Source organism: Podarcis vaucheri (assembly GCF_965113315.1).
Source record: "Podarcis vaucheri genome assembly, chromosome: 1".
NCBI classification, from domain to species: Eukaryota; Metazoa; Chordata; class Lepidosauria; order Squamata; family Lacertidae; genus Podarcis; species Podarcis vaucheri.
The window spans coordinates 138,629,725-138,652,755 of NC_138759.1; the positions used below are offsets into that span (position 1 = coordinate 138,629,725).

General features: G+C 44.3%; 1 protein-coding gene across 4 annotated transcripts in view; it reads left to right on the forward strand.

The window, feature by feature from the left end:
- ERBB4 (erb-b2 receptor tyrosine kinase 4) overlaps positions 1-23,031 on the forward strand; it is an 873,292-nt gene that overhangs the window by 585,399 nt on the left and 264,862 nt on the right. For all 4 annotated transcript variants that reach the window (XM_082228041.1, XM_082228042.1, XM_082228043.1 and 1 more), the window contains exon 4: positions 18,129-18,263. In XM_082228041.1, coding sequence (XP_082084167.1) covers positions 18,129-18,263 — 135 coding nt within the window. The remainder of the gene's footprint in view (positions 1-18,128; positions 18,264-23,031) is intronic.

Sequence of the window (23,031 nt, forward strand, 5' to 3'; positions counted from 1 at the left end):
TTTTTCTTCAGTTGTGCCACCGCCTGGCAACTCATTCCCTATGCTGGGGAAAGGCTAGGCCATTCCCCTGGTTTGCTGGGTTTTATTCTGCACTACTGATTTAGAGTTGAATTCAGCTAACACTTACTCAGAGTCGACCCATTGAAATGGTCATTAATTTCAGTGGGTCTACTGTGAGTAAAAGATAGCTAAAGGCAACTGTCAGTCTTTTTCGATCTGTCTTTATTTATGTGTATTTTAAATAAACTTTTCTAAATTGTCCTGTGGGGTTTTTTTTAATAAATGGAAAGGCAGAGCACAATTGTCTTAAATAAATATCATGATGCAGATTTCAGCAGAACATCCAGCTAGAGTGGAGCAGATAATTAGTAGACGGGAATATACAGCAAAGAGTTTTATGGCCCCTTGAAGACTTACTGATTTACTGTGTTATAAACGTTTATGGGTTATAACCTACTTCATCTAGTCAATGAAAGCTTATGCCTTTAAGGCTCTTGTGTTGTTTTTGCTACATACTATTGGGTTAGCCCTGAGGCAATCAGTGCTGCATCAGAGTTTGGGAACTGGACAAAAGAATCTTAATGGCTCTGGGTGGGCAGCTGAAGGCTAACAATCCTTGACAGATGGAGAATGGATGGCGATACCTCTGGCATGTTCTGAATGGAGAAAGCTTGACTTCAGAAGGTGACACACCATCTGAGGAGAGTAAGGTGACCAAGAGGTCCTACTTTACAAAGGGCAGTTCGGTATTGGAAGGACTCAAAGAACAGTCCTCTACTTGAAGATGTCCTCTAGTTGAAGGGACTGTCTGGTCCAAGTGCACTTTAAAGACAGAGAACCCTATGAAGGAAGGACCTTGACGTTGCCCATGAAGAACATGTCTGGACTGCAGACTGCACAAACATACAGGTCATCTGGTCACAGTCCTTTCCTCTGTGGTGAGATGTTTCATATTTCTATCCAAATTATAGTAAATTATAGTAATTATTTCTAAATTTGCATATAATCATATAAATTAGCATAGGGAATTTTTATTCAACTCTGTGTCCTCTTTTGTCCTCTTTTTGACACTGTGTAAGTGTGTGTATGAACAATAGGGTGTTTTGCAGGGCAGTGAAAAAGAATCTGCAGTTGGAAACAGAGAGGCAGACAGAGATTGAGCAGTGAGCTGAAGGGTGGAAGGCAACTAAAGGCACTGGGGTGCCTCTCTGGGAACCTGATGAGGAGCAGTAGATGTGCTCCTTCAAGGAATGCTTAAGCCTGTTTGGCACCACCCATTCTCCACTTGCATATTGGGAAATGAATTCAGTATTACAAACCATCATTCTCCTCTGATCTCTCCACCAAAGGAAGCCAAACCCTAGTGAGTTCTGCACTTGGAACTTCTCACTACTCAGGGTAGTGGCAAGCGCATAGCAATATTATTTTCCTTAGGTAAAGGTAAAGGTAAAGGGACACCTGACCATTAGGTCCAGTCGTGGCCGACTCTGGGGTTGCAGCGCTCATCTTGCTTGATTGGCCGAGGGAGCCGGCGTTTGTTCACAGACAGCTTCCGGGTCATGTGGCCAGCATGACTAAGCCGCTTCTGGCGAACCAGAGCAGCACACAGAAACACCGTTTACCTTCCCGCCGGAGCGGTACCTATTTATCTACTTGCACTCTGATGTGCTTTAAATGCAAAATCAATAAAACAATCAGCTGTGCCATCTTCGTAAATAATACTCAGTGACTGGGATACCTTGGGAAAAATAGCTGCTGTTAGCATTCCTTCCCTTGTCACAGAGCTAAAAATGTCTATGCTGAATACAAAAGTCTTGCACTTTCACATGAGAAATAAATTGGGAAAGAAAATAAGTGGTGGCAGGAGAACTGTCATGCAGCATTTACTGTTGCAATAATAATAATATTAATAATAATCCATGATCGAAGAATGGGGTGCCTTGCATGCATCTTTGTAGACAGAAGATGAATTGAGAGCTGCCACTGGCAGATGGTAAACACTACAGGTTGTGATCCAAATATCACATAGCAAATGGTGTGACAAGAGGGATGCAATTAAAGTAACAGTTGTGGCCATGCTGGTGAAGTAGCAGAAAACAGGAGAGAGAATGGGAATTGGAACAATGGAATTGAAGTATTTCAAAGATTTTTGGAAGAAATAAATAACCATCTATTTTGTTAACACAGTTTTAATTACTTGAAAATTCTATTGCAAGCTTTTGAGCTACACGAGGCTTCTTTATCAGGTGTAGATGCTCAGTGTGCATAAATAAATGGGATTGAATGAATGTGTGTCTTCCCATACCCATAATCCCAAACTGTCACCTCATTAGTGTGAATTCAAAGGTGGGCTTTGGAACTGATAGACTTGCTGTTTCAGAGCACCGTTGTAAAACAAGCAGAGACATTTTCATATTAAGTAAGGTGCCTAACCTAGCAGTTCGAAAGCACGTCAAAGTGCAAGTAGATAAATCCCGCTCTGGCGGGAAGGTAAATGGTGTTTCCGTGCACTGCTCTGGTTCGCCAGAAGCGGCTTAGTCATGCTGGCCACATGACCTGGAAGCTGTACGCTGGCTCCCTCAGCCAATAAAGCGAGCTGAGCGCCACAACCCCAGAGTCGTCCGCAACTGGACCTAATGGTCAGGGGTTCCTTTACCTTTAATGTGCCTACCTAAATTAGAGACTGATTTTTCAAAGCAGACCAGCGGAACTAAATTTCAGTTTGGCTGCATCACCATGTGGTGGGAAGCAGTAGTGGTGTCTTTTGAAGACACTCGTTTATCTGTTACTGAAATTCTCGAAAGAGGCAGTGTGCAATTTGAATTAAAGTCTTCTTTTCAATAGGATAGTCTTCTCTGCCTTGCACAGTTCACTGCCAGAACTGCAGTCTCTTAGTGACAGCTGTGCTTAGGGAGTTTTTCTTAGAATATATATACACTTCTCCATAGTTGATCACATTGTAGAACTTTTGCAATAAGCACTCAGCTTGACACACTAATGACTTACAGTTGAACTGTCATCCTTGGCATTGTATTTTTGGAACATACAAAAAACTAAGGAGTTTGCATATGTAACATATGAAGCTGCCTTAATCCATTGGTTCATCTAGCGCAGTGTTTTCTGCTCTGGCAGTGATCATCCAGAATTTCAGGCAGACATTCTAGCTACTTGATCCCTTTTTAACCCCTTGATTCCTTTTATGCCCCTTGTTGAACCTGAGACCTTCTGTGTGCCCCCCAAAAAGTGCTCTGACACTGAGCAATGGCTCCTGTACTAGCAAGCATGATCCAGTATTAAAAACTATGCACTCCATTAAACTTATTCACAGCTCATAATGTGATGTATGACAGTTTCCCTTATGACATAACAAGAGGAATGCTACCAAATCCCCAAATACAGGCACATTTCATGAAGAACTGATTGGCCGCACTCTTGTTCATTGCAGTAGAAATTGGATATGGGAATAATGGAGCACAAGGCATATTTGGGTTTTCTCCTGCTAGGAGGTGGCAAAAGAAATAAATTTTGAGGAGACCCAGTATACACCAGAGGTCACCAACATGGTGACCTCCAGATGTTGTTGGACTCAAACACTGATCATTCCTAGCCACTGTGGACAATGGTCAGGCAGCAATTCGGGCAGCAGAGCATGTGACTCTTTTTCTCAGGATCATGAGTGCAAGCCCCACGTTGGGTGAAAGATTCCTGCCTTGCAGGGGGTTGGACTAGATGACCCTCGTGGTCTCTTCCAACTCTACAGTTCTATGATTTTGTGGAAGGTGGAGTCCAACAAGAACTAGAGGGCACCATTTTGACTTCCTTTTGCAAAAGGAACATAGGAATCTGCTGGATCAGGTCATCAGTCTGTCTAACCCAGTTCTGTCAGTACTGACTGGCAGCTGTTCTCCAGTTTCTCTCCCAGCCCTCCTTGGAGATGCCAGAGACTGAACCTAGGCTTCTCTGCCACTGCGCTCAGGCTCTTCCCTGTAAGTCTCCCTTTCCTGATAGCATTTTTGGCGGTTTATGGAAGTTCTTCAGGGGCTGGAGAGAAGAGATATCAGCAAACGAAACATGCTTCAAGGAGGCACGCAGGCCAGATCCTGGCACTCTCCCCATGCCGGCTTGACTGCATCCCTACAATATAGCTGCCTCTGTGTAGGTATTGTATTGTATTGATATTTATTACGGCCATTGGCCCATCACACGACAGTTTCCCATACCAACATAATGTACTTAAACCTCCAAATTTAAAACCGCCAAAACTTACAAAAACAGACAAGAACCAAAGCAAACCAAAAACAAAAAACCAACATCATACATTACAATAAATTTGCAACATAAACATCACCCTCTGCTCATAAATTAATAAAAGACATCAATGGTGATATCACCTAATTACATCCTAAAACATAGATCATGGTTTAAAAGGGTTATCTGAGCCGCACAGGAGTCCGTTTTCCTCTGTGTAGGTGCAAGATGAGGAAGAAATGTAACATGGGTTGGAGTATGTGTCAAGACACTGTTCTGTGCAAGGGCTTCTCTGTATTATAAATGTACATTAAATGTTACTTCCAATAACTGACAAATGGTGAGGTGGGATTTTGCTTTTTGTTTTTGTAAAACATATGAAAAACTGAATAATATGGAACTCCCCTCCCCCTTTGTATAAAATCCAGGCTTTTTGCTTCTGATTTAAAAAAACTCTCACATTTTAAAAAACCACCAGGAATAGGAAATGCTTTAGAATAATGAAAAGTTCTATTGTGCATGTAGTTTATTGTATCATTTATCACCTCCATCTCTAACAATATGTTTTGAACAATAGTTCATAGATAATAGAATCAGGAAGCAGAAAGTTTAAGAATTTAAAATCCAGCTCAAGTTTAGGGAGGTTGAATCTGTTGAAAGTTACTCAATCTGCCTCTGGTGTTTCCGTGTGCTGTGCACAATTTTTAAAACTGAATTGGAGCTCCATGAAAAAGTGAATTTGACCGGGGCTGGGTTTGTTTGTTTTTATAATGCAAATAGTGATGATGATGATTGAAATAAAAGTACCCCCCAGCTCACTCAACAGAACCTCAATTTAACAAGCTTATTTAAATATGTAGCTGGACCCCCAATGAATGGAGTGTGGTGGAGTCTCCTTCTTTGGAGGTCTTTAAGCAGAGGCTTGACAACCATATGTCAGGAGTGCTCTGATGGTGTTTCCTGCTTGGCAGGGGGTTGGACTCGATGGCCCTTGTGGTCTCTTCCAACTCTATGATTCTATGATTCTATGATTCTATGAATGGCAGATTTACCTGAGTGCAGTTGAACTGCTCTTTTTTTAATGTAAAAATAATTAATTGTGCTGCTCCCGAGAGGTGTTCTGTCTGCATCTGCACAGCATCGCAAGCACAGAGGACCCATTTTTCCTGATTCTTGCCTGAAACACACTTTGGGTGAGAAGAGATTGGAATGAGCAGGAACCTGGTCAGGGAACAGAGTCTGACCCTGTTTTAAAATACTGTGAGGGTCAAGCCTATATATGATCTAGTTGGGATTCCAAAGGCTTTTCTTACGTTTTCATTACTTCCATTGGGACCACAACTGAGGAAAAGAATATAACTCTCCCTCCCTCCCCATTGTGGAGCTGATTCTGATTATTCTGCACACTCTTTCTCTCTCCCACCCCTGAAGATCCCCCCCCCATTCTCCTCATTAATATTATGTCCAGAAGAAGACCCTGCTGGGTCCGGCCAGCCTCCTGTTCTCACAATGTCTAGCCAGGTGCCTGTGGGGAACCTGTCAGCAGAATTTGAGCAGCTCCTGTGGTTTCCAGCAGCTGGGATAATATGGTGTAACAGAATATGTGTCTTAATGTTGGATAGGGCATGTGAGGCCAAACTGCTAATACACATTACAAATTATTTACTGAAGAAGAAATGGAATGGAGGTTTCCCTGAACTAGCTCTTCCCCATTTCCCACTCTGAGATTAGCACCAGTGTCACAGCCAGGCAAGAGCTGGTCCTGTGTCTCCAGTATCTGTTGCCTACATTTACAGATAATCAGGCTGTGTCTCCTTCCACCAGCACAGAGAGATTCTCACTTAATGGTCCAACATTAGCATGTGCCGAAGGACCTTGCTGATTCAGGGTAAAGTTATGTTGAAGTTGCTCTATTTGCTGAATAATGTATCAAATTAAATAATTGCTGTGGCAGATTGATCCACTTTAAGATGATTGTAGAGGGATGCCAATTGGTTTATCTTAGATCTGAATAATGCAAGTTTAGCAGCATGAGTGATGTCCTTGGATCAAATTATTTAATAACAGGATAGACAGTACTGGGAGTTCATATTTTAATCATACATCTAAGCTTTTAAAACAAGCGGTATGGTTGTTTCAAAAACAACAGAAGAAAAAGCACTAAAGCTGGAGTTCTAACCCCACTTACCTGGGAGTAAGCCTCACTGAACTAGAGGACTTACTTCTGCGTAGACATGGTTTGGCTTATGCTGTAAGTTGACTTGCGTCTTTATTATTCCCTTGCCTGCAGCATTGGTCGCACTGATGATATTGCATTGGCATTTATGCCGCCTTGCTTTAGCACTTGCCCTTTGGTCTGTGGTTACATTGTGAAATCAACCACAGTGGTACCCCGCAAGACGAATGCCTCGTAAGACGGAAAACCCGCAAGACGAAAGGGTTTTCTGTTTTGGAGGCGCTTCGCAAGACGAATTTCCCTATGGGCTTGCTTCGCAAGACGAAAGCCCATAGGGAAATCTCCGGGGACCTCTTTTAAATGCTGGTGGTGGGGAGCAAAGCCTTTCCCCCCCTCCGGCCTTCAGAAGAGGTCCAGGAAGGCCGGCGGGGGCCGAAAGGCTTTGCTCCCCACCGCCAGCATTTTAAAAGCAGTCCGGCATAGCAGGGAAGCGCTTCCCGCTATCGCGGACGGCTTTTGAAGGCAGGCGGGGGGAGCAAAGACTTTCGCCCCCCGCCGGCCTTCAGAAGAGGTCCTGGACCTCTTTTGAAGGCAGGCGGGGGGAGCAAAGACTTTCGCCCCCCGCCGGCCTTCAGAAGAGGTCCTGGACCTCTTCTGAAGGCCGGCGGGGGGGCGAAAGTCTTTGCTCCCCCCTGCCTGCCTTCCCGGGAGAGCGGAGAAAGGCAGCGTCTTTCTCCGCTGTCCCAGACGGCTTTTGAAGGCAGGCGGGGGGGAGACTTTCGCCCCCCACCCGCCTTCAGAAGAGGTCCTGGACCTCTTCTGAAGGCCGGCGGGGGGCAAAAGTCTTTGCTCCCCCCTGCCTGCCTTCCCGGGGCAGCGGAGACTTCTCTGCTGTCCCAGGCGATCTTAAAATGCTGGCGGGCGGCAGCGAAGCTTTCGCTGCCACCCACCAGCATTTTAAAATCGCCCCGGGACAGCAGGGGCTTTTAAAATGCTGGCGGGCAGCAGCAAAGCCCTCCTGTCCCCGGAGCTTGCGGGGCGGGAGGTGGGGAGAAGGGCTTTTCTTCCCACCCCCAGCCTTCAGAACAGCCTTCTGAAGGCTGGGGGTGGGAAGAAAAGCCCTTGTCCCCCCCCCCAGCTTTCAGAAGAGGTCGGGGGACAGACTGTCCCCGGACCTGGTCTGAAGGCGGTTTCCCTAGGAACGCATTAATTGATTTTCAGTGCATTCCTATGGGAAACCGTGCATCGCAAGACGAAAAACTCGCAAGAAGAAAAAACTTGCGGAACGAATTAATTTCGTCTTGCGAGGCACCACTGCATTTTGAAACAAAGTGGATACGGCAGTGATACGGGCAACTGAAAGCCCCATTGAATTGAATGGATTGCTACAGCTGTTTCACACATTCCTTTTTAAAAAGTGTGTATGTAAAAAAATGCAAAGTGTGAATGTGAGAAACACCTATTTGCAAAGACATCTGTCTGTAAGCTTGTTAGAAAGAAGTAGAATAAACTGCAGCCATGTGTCCCTATGAAGGCAACCCTGAGTGATGTGCAGAACGGTCTTTAATATCCCTGTAGGCAATTTGGACCTTTGCAACAGGAGAGGAGTACGAGCACTAGTCAGCGTGCTTGGAAGAGTATATTTAAAGTTCTAATTCTGAGCACCCAAAGCTTTGAGGGTTTTTTAAAAAAAAAATATGATGATGATGATGATGATGATGACACTTGAACATTAGACAAAGCTGCATACAGTGGCTTAATTGCATGTTTTACTTTTGGGGTACTTATAATGCAATCCTATGTATGTCTACTCAGAAGTAGGTCCTATTGAGTTTGAGTTGTCTTACTGCTAGATTGCAGCCTAAGGATCATTTCTGATGTTCATGCATGGGTGCTGGTTTTTATGTAGCCGAAAGAACACCATCCATGCAGAAGACTGACCAAGGTTCCAGCAGGCTTGAAGGAAACCCCAGCATCTCCAGAAATACAAGAACCCCCAAGGGGAACCCCCCAAACAGTCCAATAACTGCTATATATAATACTATGTAAATAATACCACACACCAATGCAAATCACAAAAAATGTGACAGAATGTTTTGTATATGTTGGAGATGTAAAAAAAAGGGAAAGGTACATTTCCCTATATTTTGTGGCGATGTCCTTATATAAAAAGCATATGTCCTTATATAAAAATGTCCTTATATAAAAAGCGCCTAGGGCTTGCCGATCGAAAGGTCGGCGGTTCGAATCCCCGCGGCGGGGTGCGCTCCCGCTGCTCGGTCCCAGCGCCTGCCAACCTAGCAGTTCGAAAGCACCCCCGGGGGCAAGTAGATAAATAGGTACCGCTTACCAGCGGGAAGGTAAACGGCGTTCCGTGTGCGGCTCTGGCTCGCCAGAGCAGCGTTGTCACGCTGGCCACGTGACCCGGAAGTGTCTCCGGACAGCGCTGGCCCCCGGCCAATAGATGTGAGATGGGCGCACAAACCCCAGAGTCTGGCAAGACTGGCCCGTTCGGGCAGGGGTACCTTTACCTTTACCTTTACATTTCCCTATATTTTGTGGCGATGTCCTTATATAAAAAGCAGTAATGGTCAGTTATTGTCAGGGGTGCAGCACTGGGGAGGGGGGGTGCCAGGAGGGAATTGGGCTCCAGGAGCCCAGTTTTTGAGTGGGAGCTAACCAGGTGCCCCCATGCAGGTGCCCCAGCATGGCCCGGCCCAGTGCTCCTCTCCGCTCACCAAGGGTTGTGTTGACCATCTGGGCTCCCCCCTGCACAGATGGTCAGGCGGCTCTGCCCAGGCACCAGCAACTGACGCTAAGCTACTGGTTATTGTAAAAGAGGCTAAGAAGACAGAAGATACAAGACTCAATTAAATCTACAGGCAATATTATTAGGAAAAATAAAAGGACATACTAGAAGGAAACATACAATAATAGTTGTGTCCGTGTTAACCATGGCATGTGTGTTATTGGCAAATGCATGGAAGTCAGCTAATTCCACCTGCTCTCAGTTGATGGTGGTGGAGCATCATATTAAGGCAAAGTATTATGGCTGATAAATATTTGCGGGAAGGCAGAAACAATGCTATCAACATTTTTCAGGAAATCCTGAGCTTAATTATAGAATTTTGAGCATTACACATAGGATTTGACTTTGTTGGCATGCTTTTCTTGTATTTGAGTTGATTAATTTGTTAATATGATATAATGTTATTTTTAAAAGACTCATTTTAAACAAACAAACAAAGGCTGGCCATGCTCAATGACTACAGAGCATGGATGGACTATTGTGGTGGAAATGGAAAGCCAGGTGAGAAGAAGAATGGAAAGGAATCTTGTGGAAGAGGACTGAGAGGTAGAAATGCTGAAAGCAGGAGCACTCCACACTGTGCTACAGGTGCTACATGTGCCACTTGTTTTTGGTTATTTTAATCTTTTCCCTGGAAATGTTCTCACTAGTCTGGAATCCATGTTTCCTAAAATGCATATACTCACAGAATTACAACACTGTGGTAAAATCCATCACATGTCTGCACTACATCTAAGTACAGCTGTACCTCAGGTTAAGAACTTAATTCGTTCTGGAGGTCCGTTCTTAACCTGAAACTGTTCTTAACTTGCCGTACCACTTTAGCTAATGGGGCCTCCTGCTGCTGCCGCACGATTTCTGTTCTCATCCTGAAGCAAAGTTCTTAACCCGAGATACTATTTCTGGGTTAGCGGAGTCTGTTACCTGAAGTGTGTGTAACCCAAGGTACCACTGTATACATATGGAAAAAGTAAGTGCATCCGTCTGAGTTCTAGCCTAATCTTCTCTCTGACAATATTCTATAGAACTGGGGGTGCTTTTAAAAAATCCCCGGGCTGGCCCTCCCACGAAGCAGGAGGAGGCAGCAGCCCCTCCCTCCCCTCATCCTCCTAGGCTCCCTGGTCCTGCCTTTCTGTTGGGAGACAGAGCTGTGTGCCAAACCACCGAAGTTAGCCTTCTGCCTTCAGGACACCCAGTTAGCAGGGTTGAAGCAAGATTCATCTGCCAATCCAGCCAACTTTAGTCCCAGGTTACCACAAACCAAAAGCAGCTCTCAGCTTGCTTTCTAGAGGCAACACAAACCCATCGGAATACTTATTCCCAACTTCACATTTGGAGCAGCTGAATTATTTGTTTTCTAAGCTGCGCTTAATGGGAAGTTCTGTGTTAAAAAAATACACACCCACACCCTATATGGACAATATTTTCTCTAATGAAATCTGCCTTCAAGTCAATGTCACTAAAGTTTGGGTGCTTTTCTTGCAAGTCTTTGTCCGCTTTTTCACTAATTACCCAGATAATTGTTACTTTTAAAGGTTTAATCCAAGACTAGCCCAGACACCTATTTGCCGCTAAGCATGCACATCCTTGAGCTTTTGCTTATGGTCACTGGACTGAAAGAAAGAAGGCTAAAGTCCTCGTTTTTGTAATCACACTTCCCTTGCCTCCTAATACAAACGTGACATTTCAATTTTTGGTGCTTTATAAATCATCTGCAGCAAAGAACAAAGCCCTGATCTAGGTCAGAAAATCAGTGCATGAAAGCAGAGAGCCACATCCATATTACGTTCATGAATCAAGGACTGTGGGACTAAAATGGATGCACATCCAAATGCAAATGTTGACTCTGTCTTCCCTTGCCTTGCCTTCCTTTAATTGGTTGGATAGTTAGCTATTTAGTTGTTTGTTTGTTCCCAATGACATCCTGCTATGTCTGGTTACTCATAGCTACATATGACATGGGGCTTCTGATAGATGATAGATAAGCTGTCAGTTTCCAGCCCCACTTGCATTCAAAATGTAGCAACTAGCATGGGTGTAGCCAGGAGTTTTGCTGAGGGGACAGGCTTTTGTTAGAGGGGCAGAACTTCAGATTTGTACAGTAGTGCCCCGCAAGACGAAAAACTCGCTAGACGAAAGGGTTTTGCGGTTTTTGAGGTGCTTCGCAAGACGAATTTCCCTATGGGCTTGCTTCGCAAGACGAAAACGTCTTGCAAGTTTGTTTCCGTTTTCTTAACACCGTTAATAAGTTGCAACTTGACTTCATAGAACGCGGTGTGGTAGCCTTTTTTTGAGGTTTTTGGTGATTTTTGAAGCTTTTCCAAAACTTTTCCGACACCGTGCTTCGCAAGACGAAAAATTCGCTAGACGAAAAAACTCACGGAACGAATTAATTTCGTCTTGCGAGGCACCACTGTATTGATTTGTATTGATTTAGGGGGGCAGCTGCCCCCACCTTTGGCTACCCCCATGGCATCTAGGGCAGGCATGTCCAGCTCCCAAGAGACTGTGCTCTACTCCCGGTATTAAAAAAAACCCGGCAGTGATCTACCCACTGTCATTGGAGGGAGGAGGAGTGGGGGGGGGGTTTCCAAAATTGTTGAGCTTTTTGGGGGGAGATTTTAGCTTTCCCCTCATAACTTTTTGTACACAATAAGGATCCCACGTTCTACCAGGATCAGCCGGTGATCTACCGGTAAATCACCACCTATTGGTTGGACATCCCTGATCTATTTGATTACAAATTCTGAAAAACAACATTGGCAACAGCATAGCAAAAGAATTCATATTGGGGTTGCCGTGGAGTTTCATAAATACCCAGAATGGGCAACAAATTCTGGGGTCTACCCCCATGACTCTGAGGGAGGACTTTTGGGAGCCTCACGAAAATCCACACAGGAATGAGGAAGAGACCACTTAAGCAAAAATCTATGACTCCGGCTACTAAAGAATATAGCAGGCATGAAAAACAACAACCCAACTTTCATTCAGTTTCCTAATCTGTGTCTCCAAGAAGTGCTGGCGCCCAAATTAATTAGAACAGAGGGGAGGCCTGCATTTTTCACTTGCCTTTTCCTGCCAACTTGTTGGCATCGTCAAAAGGCTGCCAGCCTTTCTCCTTCTGGTTTCCTTTTTAAATTTAATGTTATCTCTTGCTTTCAGTGTTGTTGTAAATTAAAATTAGTTGTTAACTTTAGGATGATGAGGTCATTATAATGCAACTCTTTTGTATATTGATTACATTTGAGCTTCATTTGTTTAATGTGTCATAGGGTTTAATAGGTCTTTCCAAACATCCCTCTCTCAGTGTAGGAGGTGGAGGAACAGAGAGTGGCAAAATAGATGGAAAGCAGATGCTCAGTTTAATTTGAAACAGTCGACTGAAATGGACTGAGCCACAGGCAGTTTACACTATCTGAGGAGGACCTGTCCCGTGAGAGCAAAAGAGAAAAATGACGACTGGGAGAAAGGCATGAGCAGTGCAGACTTAACAAATCAGGAAGAGAAGAGCAGCTATTAAGGCCAAATCGGATGTTCCCCTCATCCCTGTCAACCGTGTTACCAACTGCATAAAAGATGAAACTCTGGCATGGGGTGGGTCGTCCCCCCCCCTGTGCACTTGTAGAGGTCAAAGGCCTGGTGGGTCCAAGAGTGGCACCTGGTGGTGAAGGGGAAGAGGAAACGTGGTTCCTCCAGGGCCGCCTTCCCCAGCCTGGTTCTTTGTGCATTGTTTTGGGTTACAAGGAGCCTCCGAAGATCGTGGGAAGCAGCTCTTCCTCCGGCGAGGAGGGAAGCCCTGCCTCCAGTGGGGAAGGAATACAGGGATCAGAAGATGCTAGAGAGAGCCGCAACACCGAGCCTGAGCAAAGCAGGGGGGAGGCAAGTCCCCCTTTGCCAACACCCTCTCTCCGCAGTCGGTTTGCGCGCAGAGAGGGGGGGAGAAGGATGGGGCTCAAAAGGCTGTTATGCTGGGGGAGGTTTAAGGACCGCCCACTCCCAGATTCTGCTAGCGACTGAGCAGACACGGACTTGAGACGCTCTGCACTGTAAATGTTTTTGTACAGATAATAAAGCCTGGAAAAGACTGTCTTGCCTGTTCGCTCTCAAGCAACCACGCCAGGACGTGACAGTTATGTTTCAATTTGTGTATTGGTTCAAAAAGGGTGAACTGGGTAGTTAGCCACTAAAATGCCAAGGAAACTGAATTTCTCCAGTATCCCTATGAATTAGTACCCCAGTCTACAGATTCTCAGCAGGAGGAAGCAAGACAAACTTGAGTATGATCATCTCCATACACTTATCTCTGACTGATGGTTTTTTTCTGTTTATGTCCTGCTTTCAAGGCCTAGGCCTCACAAAGCAGCTCATAACAATACAATACAAATATGTTTAGAACAATAACAACTCAATTTTGAGTAATAATGATCATCAGGTAGAGCAAGTTCCTCAAAAAACCTTGAGGGGAAAAATAATACGAAGGGATTCCCTAACCCTACAGGTCCAACCAAGTATTTTTGCTAATCATATTTGAACATCTGGTGAATTTTGAGATGATTGTGTACCCAAACAACACAAGCTTCTTTTATATATTCAGATAGTGGGGCGGGATATTTCATATAAATTTGTAAACGTTCCGTTGAGTCTGAATTTCAGTGTGGTGCTCCATGTTTGTGAGCCATCTCTTCCATTAATACCAGATTTTGATGCAGTGGGTTTAAGCAAACCTCACATTAATGCAACAAAATGAGAATTGTTGCTAATCACTAGACTTCCTTGCAAATCCCACCTTTGTTGCAGTGCAAGATTGCTAACAGATGTTGTGTGCATCATAAGAATATCCATGCCCATGCAGGCTGATCATACACTATGCTCCTAATCTCAATCACTTGTTTTGTGTGCTTATCTATATTATAGCTGTTGTGTAGGTTAATCCCCTTTTCTGTGGAAAAGCCAAGCTCCTTTTAAGCCAAAGGTTTCCTAGAAGTGAATGTCAGTACCTTTGCCTGATTAATACGGTCAAGGGGAGGAAATTATACAAGACTGATATTAAATGCCTCATTTTCATCTGAGGCTTCTGCTTCTGGAAATGCAGGAAGTGAAGGTTAGATTTTCTGATGGCAAGCAGTGTTTTCTCTCTTTGGGCACTAGTGCTGTGCACCTTGCTTCTTGTCTTGATTTGTAATTGGCTTTGTAATTGTGAGCATTCAGAAAATGTTTGTCCGCATTTCAAAAGTTCCTGGCTTGTCATGTACCCTGATGTTATCAATGGTGGCTTATGTATTATCTTATTGCCCTCTGGGAATTGTAGATAACTTTCCCTCGGCCTGCATTCACCCCAGGACACCACCCCTTCTGCACACAGAGCGTCAGTTTCAGTTACACTGCATAATTATGAACTATACGTTTGTTTCTGAGAAGAGTTCCTGGAGATGATGCACACTTTTGTCTTGCTATTTTTGATTTATTTGTTACACAGCACAATCTTATGCATATTTATTTAGAAGAAAGTTCCTCCAACTCAGTGAGTTTTATTTTCTTGTAAGCATGTTCAGGTTTCAGCCATAGGACATTTAGATCCCACCTTTCCTCCAAGAATCTCAGAGTAGGAGTGCTTCTCCTCCCCCTCCCTGCCACCATTTTATCCTCACAAGGCCAGACTGAGAGATAGTGCCGGGCTCAAATCCCGCCGTGTGTTTCATGGTACAGCAGGGATTTGAATCCTGGTCTCCTTTCATTGTAGTCCAGCAGTTTATCCATTGCACACAAAGAATATAAAATATTTTGGGCTATCTAACTGCACGTAATGCTTGAGACTAAGATCACTAGTCTATATCACATTTTACTGGGAGTCGATCCCATTGGATTGACTTCTGAGTAGGCATGAATCCAGACCCTCCAAATGTCCCTATTTTCCAGGGACAGTCCCAGATTTACAGAAGCCGTCCTGGTTTATGATTGGATCCCACCATGTCCCGCTTTTCCTTAATGTCCCTATTTTCATTGGAGAGATGTTGGAGGGTATGTGTTTAGGTTTATGTTTGTTTCACTCTGCCACAGCTGTGGCCCATCTGTTGGAGCAGGACAGCCTAGGGAGGGTCTAAGTTGCTCTTCACCTCAGTACAGTGGTACCTCTGGTTATGAACACTTCTGGTTACAAACGCTTCTGGTTACAAGCTCCACCAACCCGGAAGTAGCTGCTCCTGGTTGTGAACTTTGCCCCAGGATGTGAACGAAAATCGCACGCCAGAGGCGCGCACGCAGCAGGAGACCCCATTAGCGAAAGTGTGCCTCAGGATAAGAACTGTTTCAGCTTAAGAATGGACCTCTGGAACGAATTAAGTTCGTAACCAGAGGTACCACTGTAGAATATTTTCCAAGTTAGCTGTAAACCAATACTCTTCTTATCATGTATGAATTGGGCCTTGTGTATCATAAGCTACAGTAAAATTTTCATTTCTGAGCCCCGCTCTCCTTTAGTGCCACCCCCTCTTTTTGTTCACTCTTCAGTTTGACTCCTGCCTTTAGCTGTGGTGGCAGCAGCTATGTTCAGACCCCAAGCTATGGCTTTCTCTAGGCCACTGCCAGGGTGGGTGGGAGGTGCAGGAGCTGCTGCCAGCCATTATCCTAATTATTGTTGGTGTGCTCCAGGGGTGGCCTCTTCTCCCCCTGCAACAACGGGTGACAGTTATGTGGAATTCAGTTCCCCTTTTCACGTTCTCTTAGGACCCACTTTCCCTCCCTTTAGTATTTCAAAGTCCTGCACCTGAAATGGCAACTGACTTTCAGAGACTAGGAATGTGTGGACAGTTCTCCTGGTGGAGAGATGGAGAAAGTGGTATCCCCCCCAAGGATCTGTATTGGGACATGTGCTTTTTAAGTTGGTCATAAATGATCCAGCATTAGGGATGAGCAGTGAGGTGGCAAGGTTTGAAGAAGGGATTAAATTGTTCAGGGTCATAAAAACAAAAAGAGATTGTGAAGAGATCCAAAAGGGCCATTTTACATTTACTGAATGTAAAATGACCAATGCAATTCTGTGTAAGCAAGTGTAAAGTGATGCTTGTAGGGGCAAAATGTCTTAATTTCATCTATATGCTCATGGGGTCTGAACTAGCAGGGACTGATAAGGAGTGGGACTTTGAGGCTGTAGTAGTTAGCTCAGTGAACACCTAGTGTCCAGCAGTTGTGAAGAAGGCAAATTCCATGCTAGGAAATGAATGGCAAATGAAAGTGCTGATATGATATCATCAGTGGCGTAGCGTGGGGGGTGCCAGGGGGGCAGGCCGCACCGGGCGCAACATCTGGGGGGGCGCGCTCGCTGCCTCTGGAGTCGCCGAAGAGCCTCGGGCGCAGGCTGTAGCAGAGCCGCATGTCTCGCGGAACCGCCGAGCTGTGCGCACATCCGGGCTGAAGGCGCCCGGCAGGCAGCGGCTCTCAGCGCTCGCCGCGGAGGGTGCACCAGGCAGCCCCTCCTCACAGCCCCGCCTCTGCCGCTGCTGCTGCAGCTGCTGGGCCGTTGCATTTTCCTCGCCTCTCTGCCCCCCTCCTCCTCCGGGCAAGCAGCGTTGTTTGGGCGGCAGCGCCAGTGGCAACTCGCAGGTTAGGGGTTAGGGGGGGCGCAAATTACGTGCCTTGCCCCGGGTTAGGGGGCGCAAATTACTTGCGTTGCCCCGGGTGCTGACAACTCACGCTACGCCGCTGGATATCATAATGGTGTTATAAATATCTATGGCGTGACCACACTTGGAATACCGTGTACAGTTCTGTGTACAGATCACCTCACTTCAAAAAGGAAATTGTAGTGTTGAAAAACGTTCAAAAAAGGACATCAGACATGATCAAGGCAGTGGAGCACTCCTCTATCAGGAAAGTTAAAGTTAACATTTGGGACCTCTTAGCTTGCGGAGACGGTGGGCAAGAGGAGATGTGACTGAAAATTATGTATGGCATGGAGAAAGTGGATGGGGGGGGGATTCTCCCTCTCTCATAACACTTGAACTCACCAGCATCAAATGAAGTTGAAAGATTCCTAACAGACAAAAGAAAGTCGTTCTTCACACAGTGCAGAGTTAAACTCTGGAACTTGCTCTTGGAGAAAGTAGGGTTGGCCACCAACCTGGATGACTTTAAAAGAGGATTAGAGAAATTTATGGAGAATAAGGCTATCAGTGACAGCTAGCTACAATCGCTCTGCTCTAATCGTCTCCTCGGTCAGAGGCAGCAATGTTCTGAATGCCACTTGCTGGAAACGGCAGGAGAGGAGGGGGCTGCTGTTCCTGCCAGGCCCCACCTGTGGGCTTCCCCAGGCATCTGGTTGGCCATGGGGAGAACTGGATGCGGAATTAGAAGGCCTGGAAACGATGCCTTATGAGGAACGGCTAAGGGAGCTGGGCATGTTTAGCCTGGAGAAGAGGAGGTTAAGGGGTGATATGATAGCCATGTTCAAATATATAAAAGGATGTCACATAGAGGAGGGAGAAAGGTTGTTTCCTGCTGCTCCAGAGAAGCGGACACGGAGCAATGAATCCAAACTACAAGAAAAGATTCCACCTAAACATTAGGAAGAACTTCCTGACAGTAAGAGCTGTTCGACAGTGGATTTTGCTGCCAAGGAGTGTGGTGGCGTCTCCTTCTTTGGAGGTCTTTAAGCAGAGGCTTGAGAACCATATATCAGGAGTGCTCTGATGGTGTTTCCTGCTTGGCAGGGGGTTGGACTTGATGGCCCTTGTGGTCTCTTCCAACTCTATGATTCTATGATTCTATGACCATGAGTTTCGTCCGGGGGCCTCTTCTTAGGTTCTTAATTCTGCTTGAATATTCTAACATGACCACATCCCACCATCCCTTTGTCAAATGTCCTTAATATATGTGTTTTCATCTTTCTCTTTGGTACAGAAATCTTAAATGGAGGAGTATACGTTGGACAGAACAGATTTCTTTGCTATGCAGACACTATTCAGTGGGAAGATATTGTCCGTAACCCTTTGGCTTCCAACTTTTCTGTGGTTCCGAAAAACAGCAGTGCAGATTGTAAGTATTGACTTTGTTTTCCACTCTTACCGCTTTGCCATTCTCACGCTTATTCAGGTACACATCTATTTTTTCTTTCTCTGCTTTCTGTAACATCCGTACATTAACAGTGCAATCCTGTGCATGTCTACTCTGACACAAGTGCACTGAGTCCAGTGAGACTCATGTCTTGGTAAGTGTGCATAGGGTTGCAAAGTAGGTTTCATTATGATTTAACCACTCAAAAAACCTGCCTGCTTCCAAGGTTCTTCCCCACCCTCCATTTATTTTCCTTTTTCCCTCTTTCTTTTTTACATTATCCGTAAGCTTCCTTTCCAACAAACTGCCCAAGGTTGCATTTCATGCTGAAAGAAACCAGGACCTGAAGCCCACTTCAAAGACGCCATTGTTTAGAATTCCACTGCAAGGGCAAAACCCTGGTTTGTCTTAATTGCAGTTAGCATTGATACTCACAAACTGCTTAACCATTTCTTTCATTAGCCTAGAATTCAAGTATCATGCAACCAGATGCCAGCTGTCCAAGTACCTTCTTATTTTGTTTAAATGTTCCATCTCCCTCTCTTCACAGAATCTAGCCATATGAGTTAATTTAACTGAAGGATAGCGAATGTAGTGAGCTCCAGATGTTGTTGAACTCCATCAGCCCCAGCCATCATGGCTAATGGGCAGGGATGATGGGAGTTGTCCAACAACATCTGGAGGGGACCATCTTGCCAATCCCTGGTTTAACTATACACAGGGTGTTCCAATTCCCATTTGAAGCAATTCTCACTCAGTTTATCAAATGTTTCTGAAAGGCTGAGGTGTGCAGCTAGCTGCCCCTTGCTCTCTTCAAGTGTCCTGATTCTATCCTGCATTGGTGATTTGTCTGACATGGCTTGATTATATCCTCACTTAGGAAAGCAAATCAATATATCCTGTACAAGGGTGGGGATAACATCTGAACTGGAATCTAAAAATAGCTTTACTTGGTTGCTGTACTTTCAGTTCCATATGCAAGCTCTAAACCAGGCATGGCCAACCTTGGCCCTCCAACTGTTTTGGGGCTACAGCTCCCATCATCCCTAGCTAACAGTACCAGTGGTCAGGGATGATGGGAATTGTAGTCCCAAAAAACAGCTGGAGGGCCAAGTTTGGCCAAGCCTTCAGTCTAAAAGCCTAAGCCTCAGTCTAAGCCTGAGTTTGAAAAGTTGCCACTTTGAGCTACAAGGTGACAAACACGGACATACAACTTTCAGTCTTAGTTCAGGTGGGTCTCTAGTGCCAAAGGAGGGCAACTATCCACTCTAATTTTTCAAGGGATCCTGAATCTTCTCTTCTCTTGTTAGCAGTTGGAATCCTATATGCTGATGTGGTCTTCATTATCACAGTCAGGTACCCCCAAAGCCTTCACTTAAATGCAGAGCCTTCTTCATTCACCACATGCAATTCTATAAGACTTAAAATATGGCTTAAAATATGGCTGAATCAGTATTACCAAGGTATTTGAACTTCAGAGGACATCACAGAAAAATTGTGGCTCTTTAAACTTTGTGGGGGAAATAAGTGGACACAATCCACATACAGGTTTTCAGATGCCTGCATTTAGTTCTCTGGTACAAAATATAGAAAAAATATTCATGTACAATTACTCAGAGAAATAGAGGAGCCATGTTACCACCCGTCAAGAGTTCAGAGCAAGATGTTGCTCAGTTTTACAAAAGTTTTAAGACACAGCATTGTTGTATTCAAGTTTGTAAAGTTTTGGACGAGGTGGGGGAAAATGATTGGAACACTAAAACTGCAGCGTGATCATGGTGTTAGGACAGTGGGCAACCTTCATTTCAAACACATTGCTGGCCCGGAACTTTTCAAGGTTAACATAAGCAAAAGTTAAGGTCTGCATCCTTTGGAGAATTGAAAAGGAGAGTGTGCTGTTGTCTGAAATAGGAAAGTAATCAGCCTAGTGGTTATGACGAATCAGGAATGCACCAGTTCAAAACCCCATAGCTGCATTATGAGTATAATAATGCTGATCACTTTCACAGGGTTGGTGTAAGGATTAGAAGAATGCCTGTGAAGGCGTTTGAATACTCTGTGGCCAGACTGGTTGGGGCTGATGGGAAATGGAGCCCAACAACTTATGGAGGGCCTCAAGTTCCCCTTTCCCGCTTTAAGACCCAACCTCACTTGATGATGATCTGGAACCTCAACTGCAGTACAAGGTGCCTTCATCACTATAAACCGTTGTGTGAAGGAGCAGTGGAAAGTCAGTGAAAGAGCAGGAGGTAATGCCATACCGTATTAAAGAGCTGAATTTGTTCTTTTAGTCTGCTAAGGGACAGATTTCCAAAAGCTCCTAAGTGGGTTAGCAGCACACATCCCATTGAAAGTCAATGGAATGTGTGGTCTTAAGTTACTTTTGGTATTTTTGATAATCTTGTCCTCTGAGCTTGATGTCCAGACTTCAACCCTTCCTGATTACCCAAATCAGTGGTTTATGTTGAGACATCTATATTCTACCAATGCCTGGATATATAGTTGAGAAAGCTGAACCTGCCAGAGACAAGATCTGCAACTCCCAAAAGGAGAGAGAGCATTAGTCATTACTAGCTTATTCAGTTTACGTGTCTTGGCCATGAACTTCAGTAGGATAAATGAACCCAAGAAGAGATATCAGTGGGTTGTCTGATGTTGATATTTAACTGCACCTAGCACACAGGTCCCCTCTACACGAGAAATCTGGAAATGCTGCACTTTACCCTTTCTTGTTTTGGGGACTCTTTTGTGGGAGTTTCAGAGGGAGCATCTCAATGCTTTACACTCCTCTGTGTTATGAAACCGTAACATTAAATTTTGGGGGAGTTGTTTCCCCTAAAATCTTAAGTAAAATGGTGAACTGGCTGTCCTCTCTTCCATAAAGCTGCAGGGAAACAAATATAGTCACAAAGTAGTTTGTGTTCCTTTAAAGTTCTTTGGGGTAAAACAAATTTCCCCAGCTGAAACCTTCTACTCATCTTATATACAACCTATGCCGTTTAGAACAGCATTTGATCGCAGTGAAACAAATCACCAGCAGAATGTAACAGCAATACATTTTCTCACCTTGGCTGACAGAAAATGTGAAGTGGTGACTAATTCCCATTCTTAAAGTCAACTCTTGCCTAGTATATCATTTCTAATGCAGCTTTAAATTGCAAGCTGTGTACCGAGAAAGTGACATTCGGAACAGTAGATGGTGAACACGTTTTTATTGTAGAGTTAGGTTAAATTATATCCCTTTATTAAGGTGCAGTCAATTAACATTTTAAATACGTATGTGCTTGGGGAGTAGGGAAAATGTGCTTTCACAGACAGGGGCCCCTGAATCATTGCGACAGGTGTCAGCACACAATACCAGCCAGAGAAGCTGTTCTTTCACAAAAACAAAGGCACAAATCAGGAAAGTATCATACAAAAACCTCTTTTGTATGGAAAATTCCTCAAGTGCTCACAAAATAATGTTTTAACAGCCACAAGTGTTTTCTCAGCCGGGAAGCATAGCCAATAAATGCTGAGGAGAGAGCCAGTGCTCCCCCTCAAGTTGTTAACCATTTCAAAGATAGGCACTTATTTGCATTTCCTGCAATTAAAGAATATGAACTGGGAGTATAATTTGCTTTAGAAAAATGGCAATGGAAAGTGGGTGGTGGGGAATGGAGGAATGTCAATATTTGTTTTCTTTTAAAAACCCGTTTTTGCCAAGTGCTGGAGAATGAAAAGAGGGAGGAATGTGAGGCGGAAAGTAGACTTGCAGAGTTTTGGCATTTCAGATAGGGAATTTAGTAGCCCCATGAAAGCATTTCATGTGAGAAAGAGCTAAAAAAGGTGAAAAGGCTTCTTTGTACTCTGAAGTACCAGTGGATATAAAAAGCCAACTGAGGAAGAATTTCAGCAACAGGAAACAGACCAAGCTTTTGAGTGCCTGGTGACAAAAAAATACTGGATTTTCCCAAAGTTTTCTGAAAGTCTAATCCTTGTAATGTCAGAGGGTAGGATCCTGCTGTACTTTATACATGCTGAAATACTGATTTCAAAGGCATGCCTACATGTGTACTCCTGTTTCAAAAATTCTTTACTCCAGAATTTGAAGAATCTCTTTTATTGGGCATCCACACATGGCCAGGCCAGTTGGGCAAATGTGTGTAAATAGGCTTACCTCTGCTTATGTTGCTGGAGCAATTATTGGCAAATTTTGTTTTTTAATTATGATTATTTATATATATTCCACCTTTCCCCCAGTCTGCAGCTTATGGTGGCTTGCACAGATGAAATAGAGAAAGCAAAAATAATAGAAAAGACAATAATTAAAATGCAATTAAACAGTTTTATGTATTTAATTTAGTACTCACTTCCCATAAAACACCCAAAAGGAATTTAATAATAAAAAATGATTTTAAGTCCAATCCAAATAGTGATTAGCTTTACAGTAAATGATTAGATTTCTGTACTTGTGTGCATTTCCATGTCGTCATTAAATCAGGAATGACAGAAGCAGCAGTCGTATATCTCCTCCCCCCTTGTCTCCTGCAATGTATGGCACTACCTAACATGTGATGCTCATGCCATTGCACCTGGAGATTTATGGCCCCTCTATAAGCAGTAATCAACAGAAGGGAGTGTGGGCAGGGATCTTTTTAAAAGCACCGTGACGTTTATACCATATGTTTTATAGCATTCTGCCTTATGGAGTGTTAGGAATGAGGAGATGGTGGATTACTAAGTTGAACTGGAGCTCTGCATTCACCAT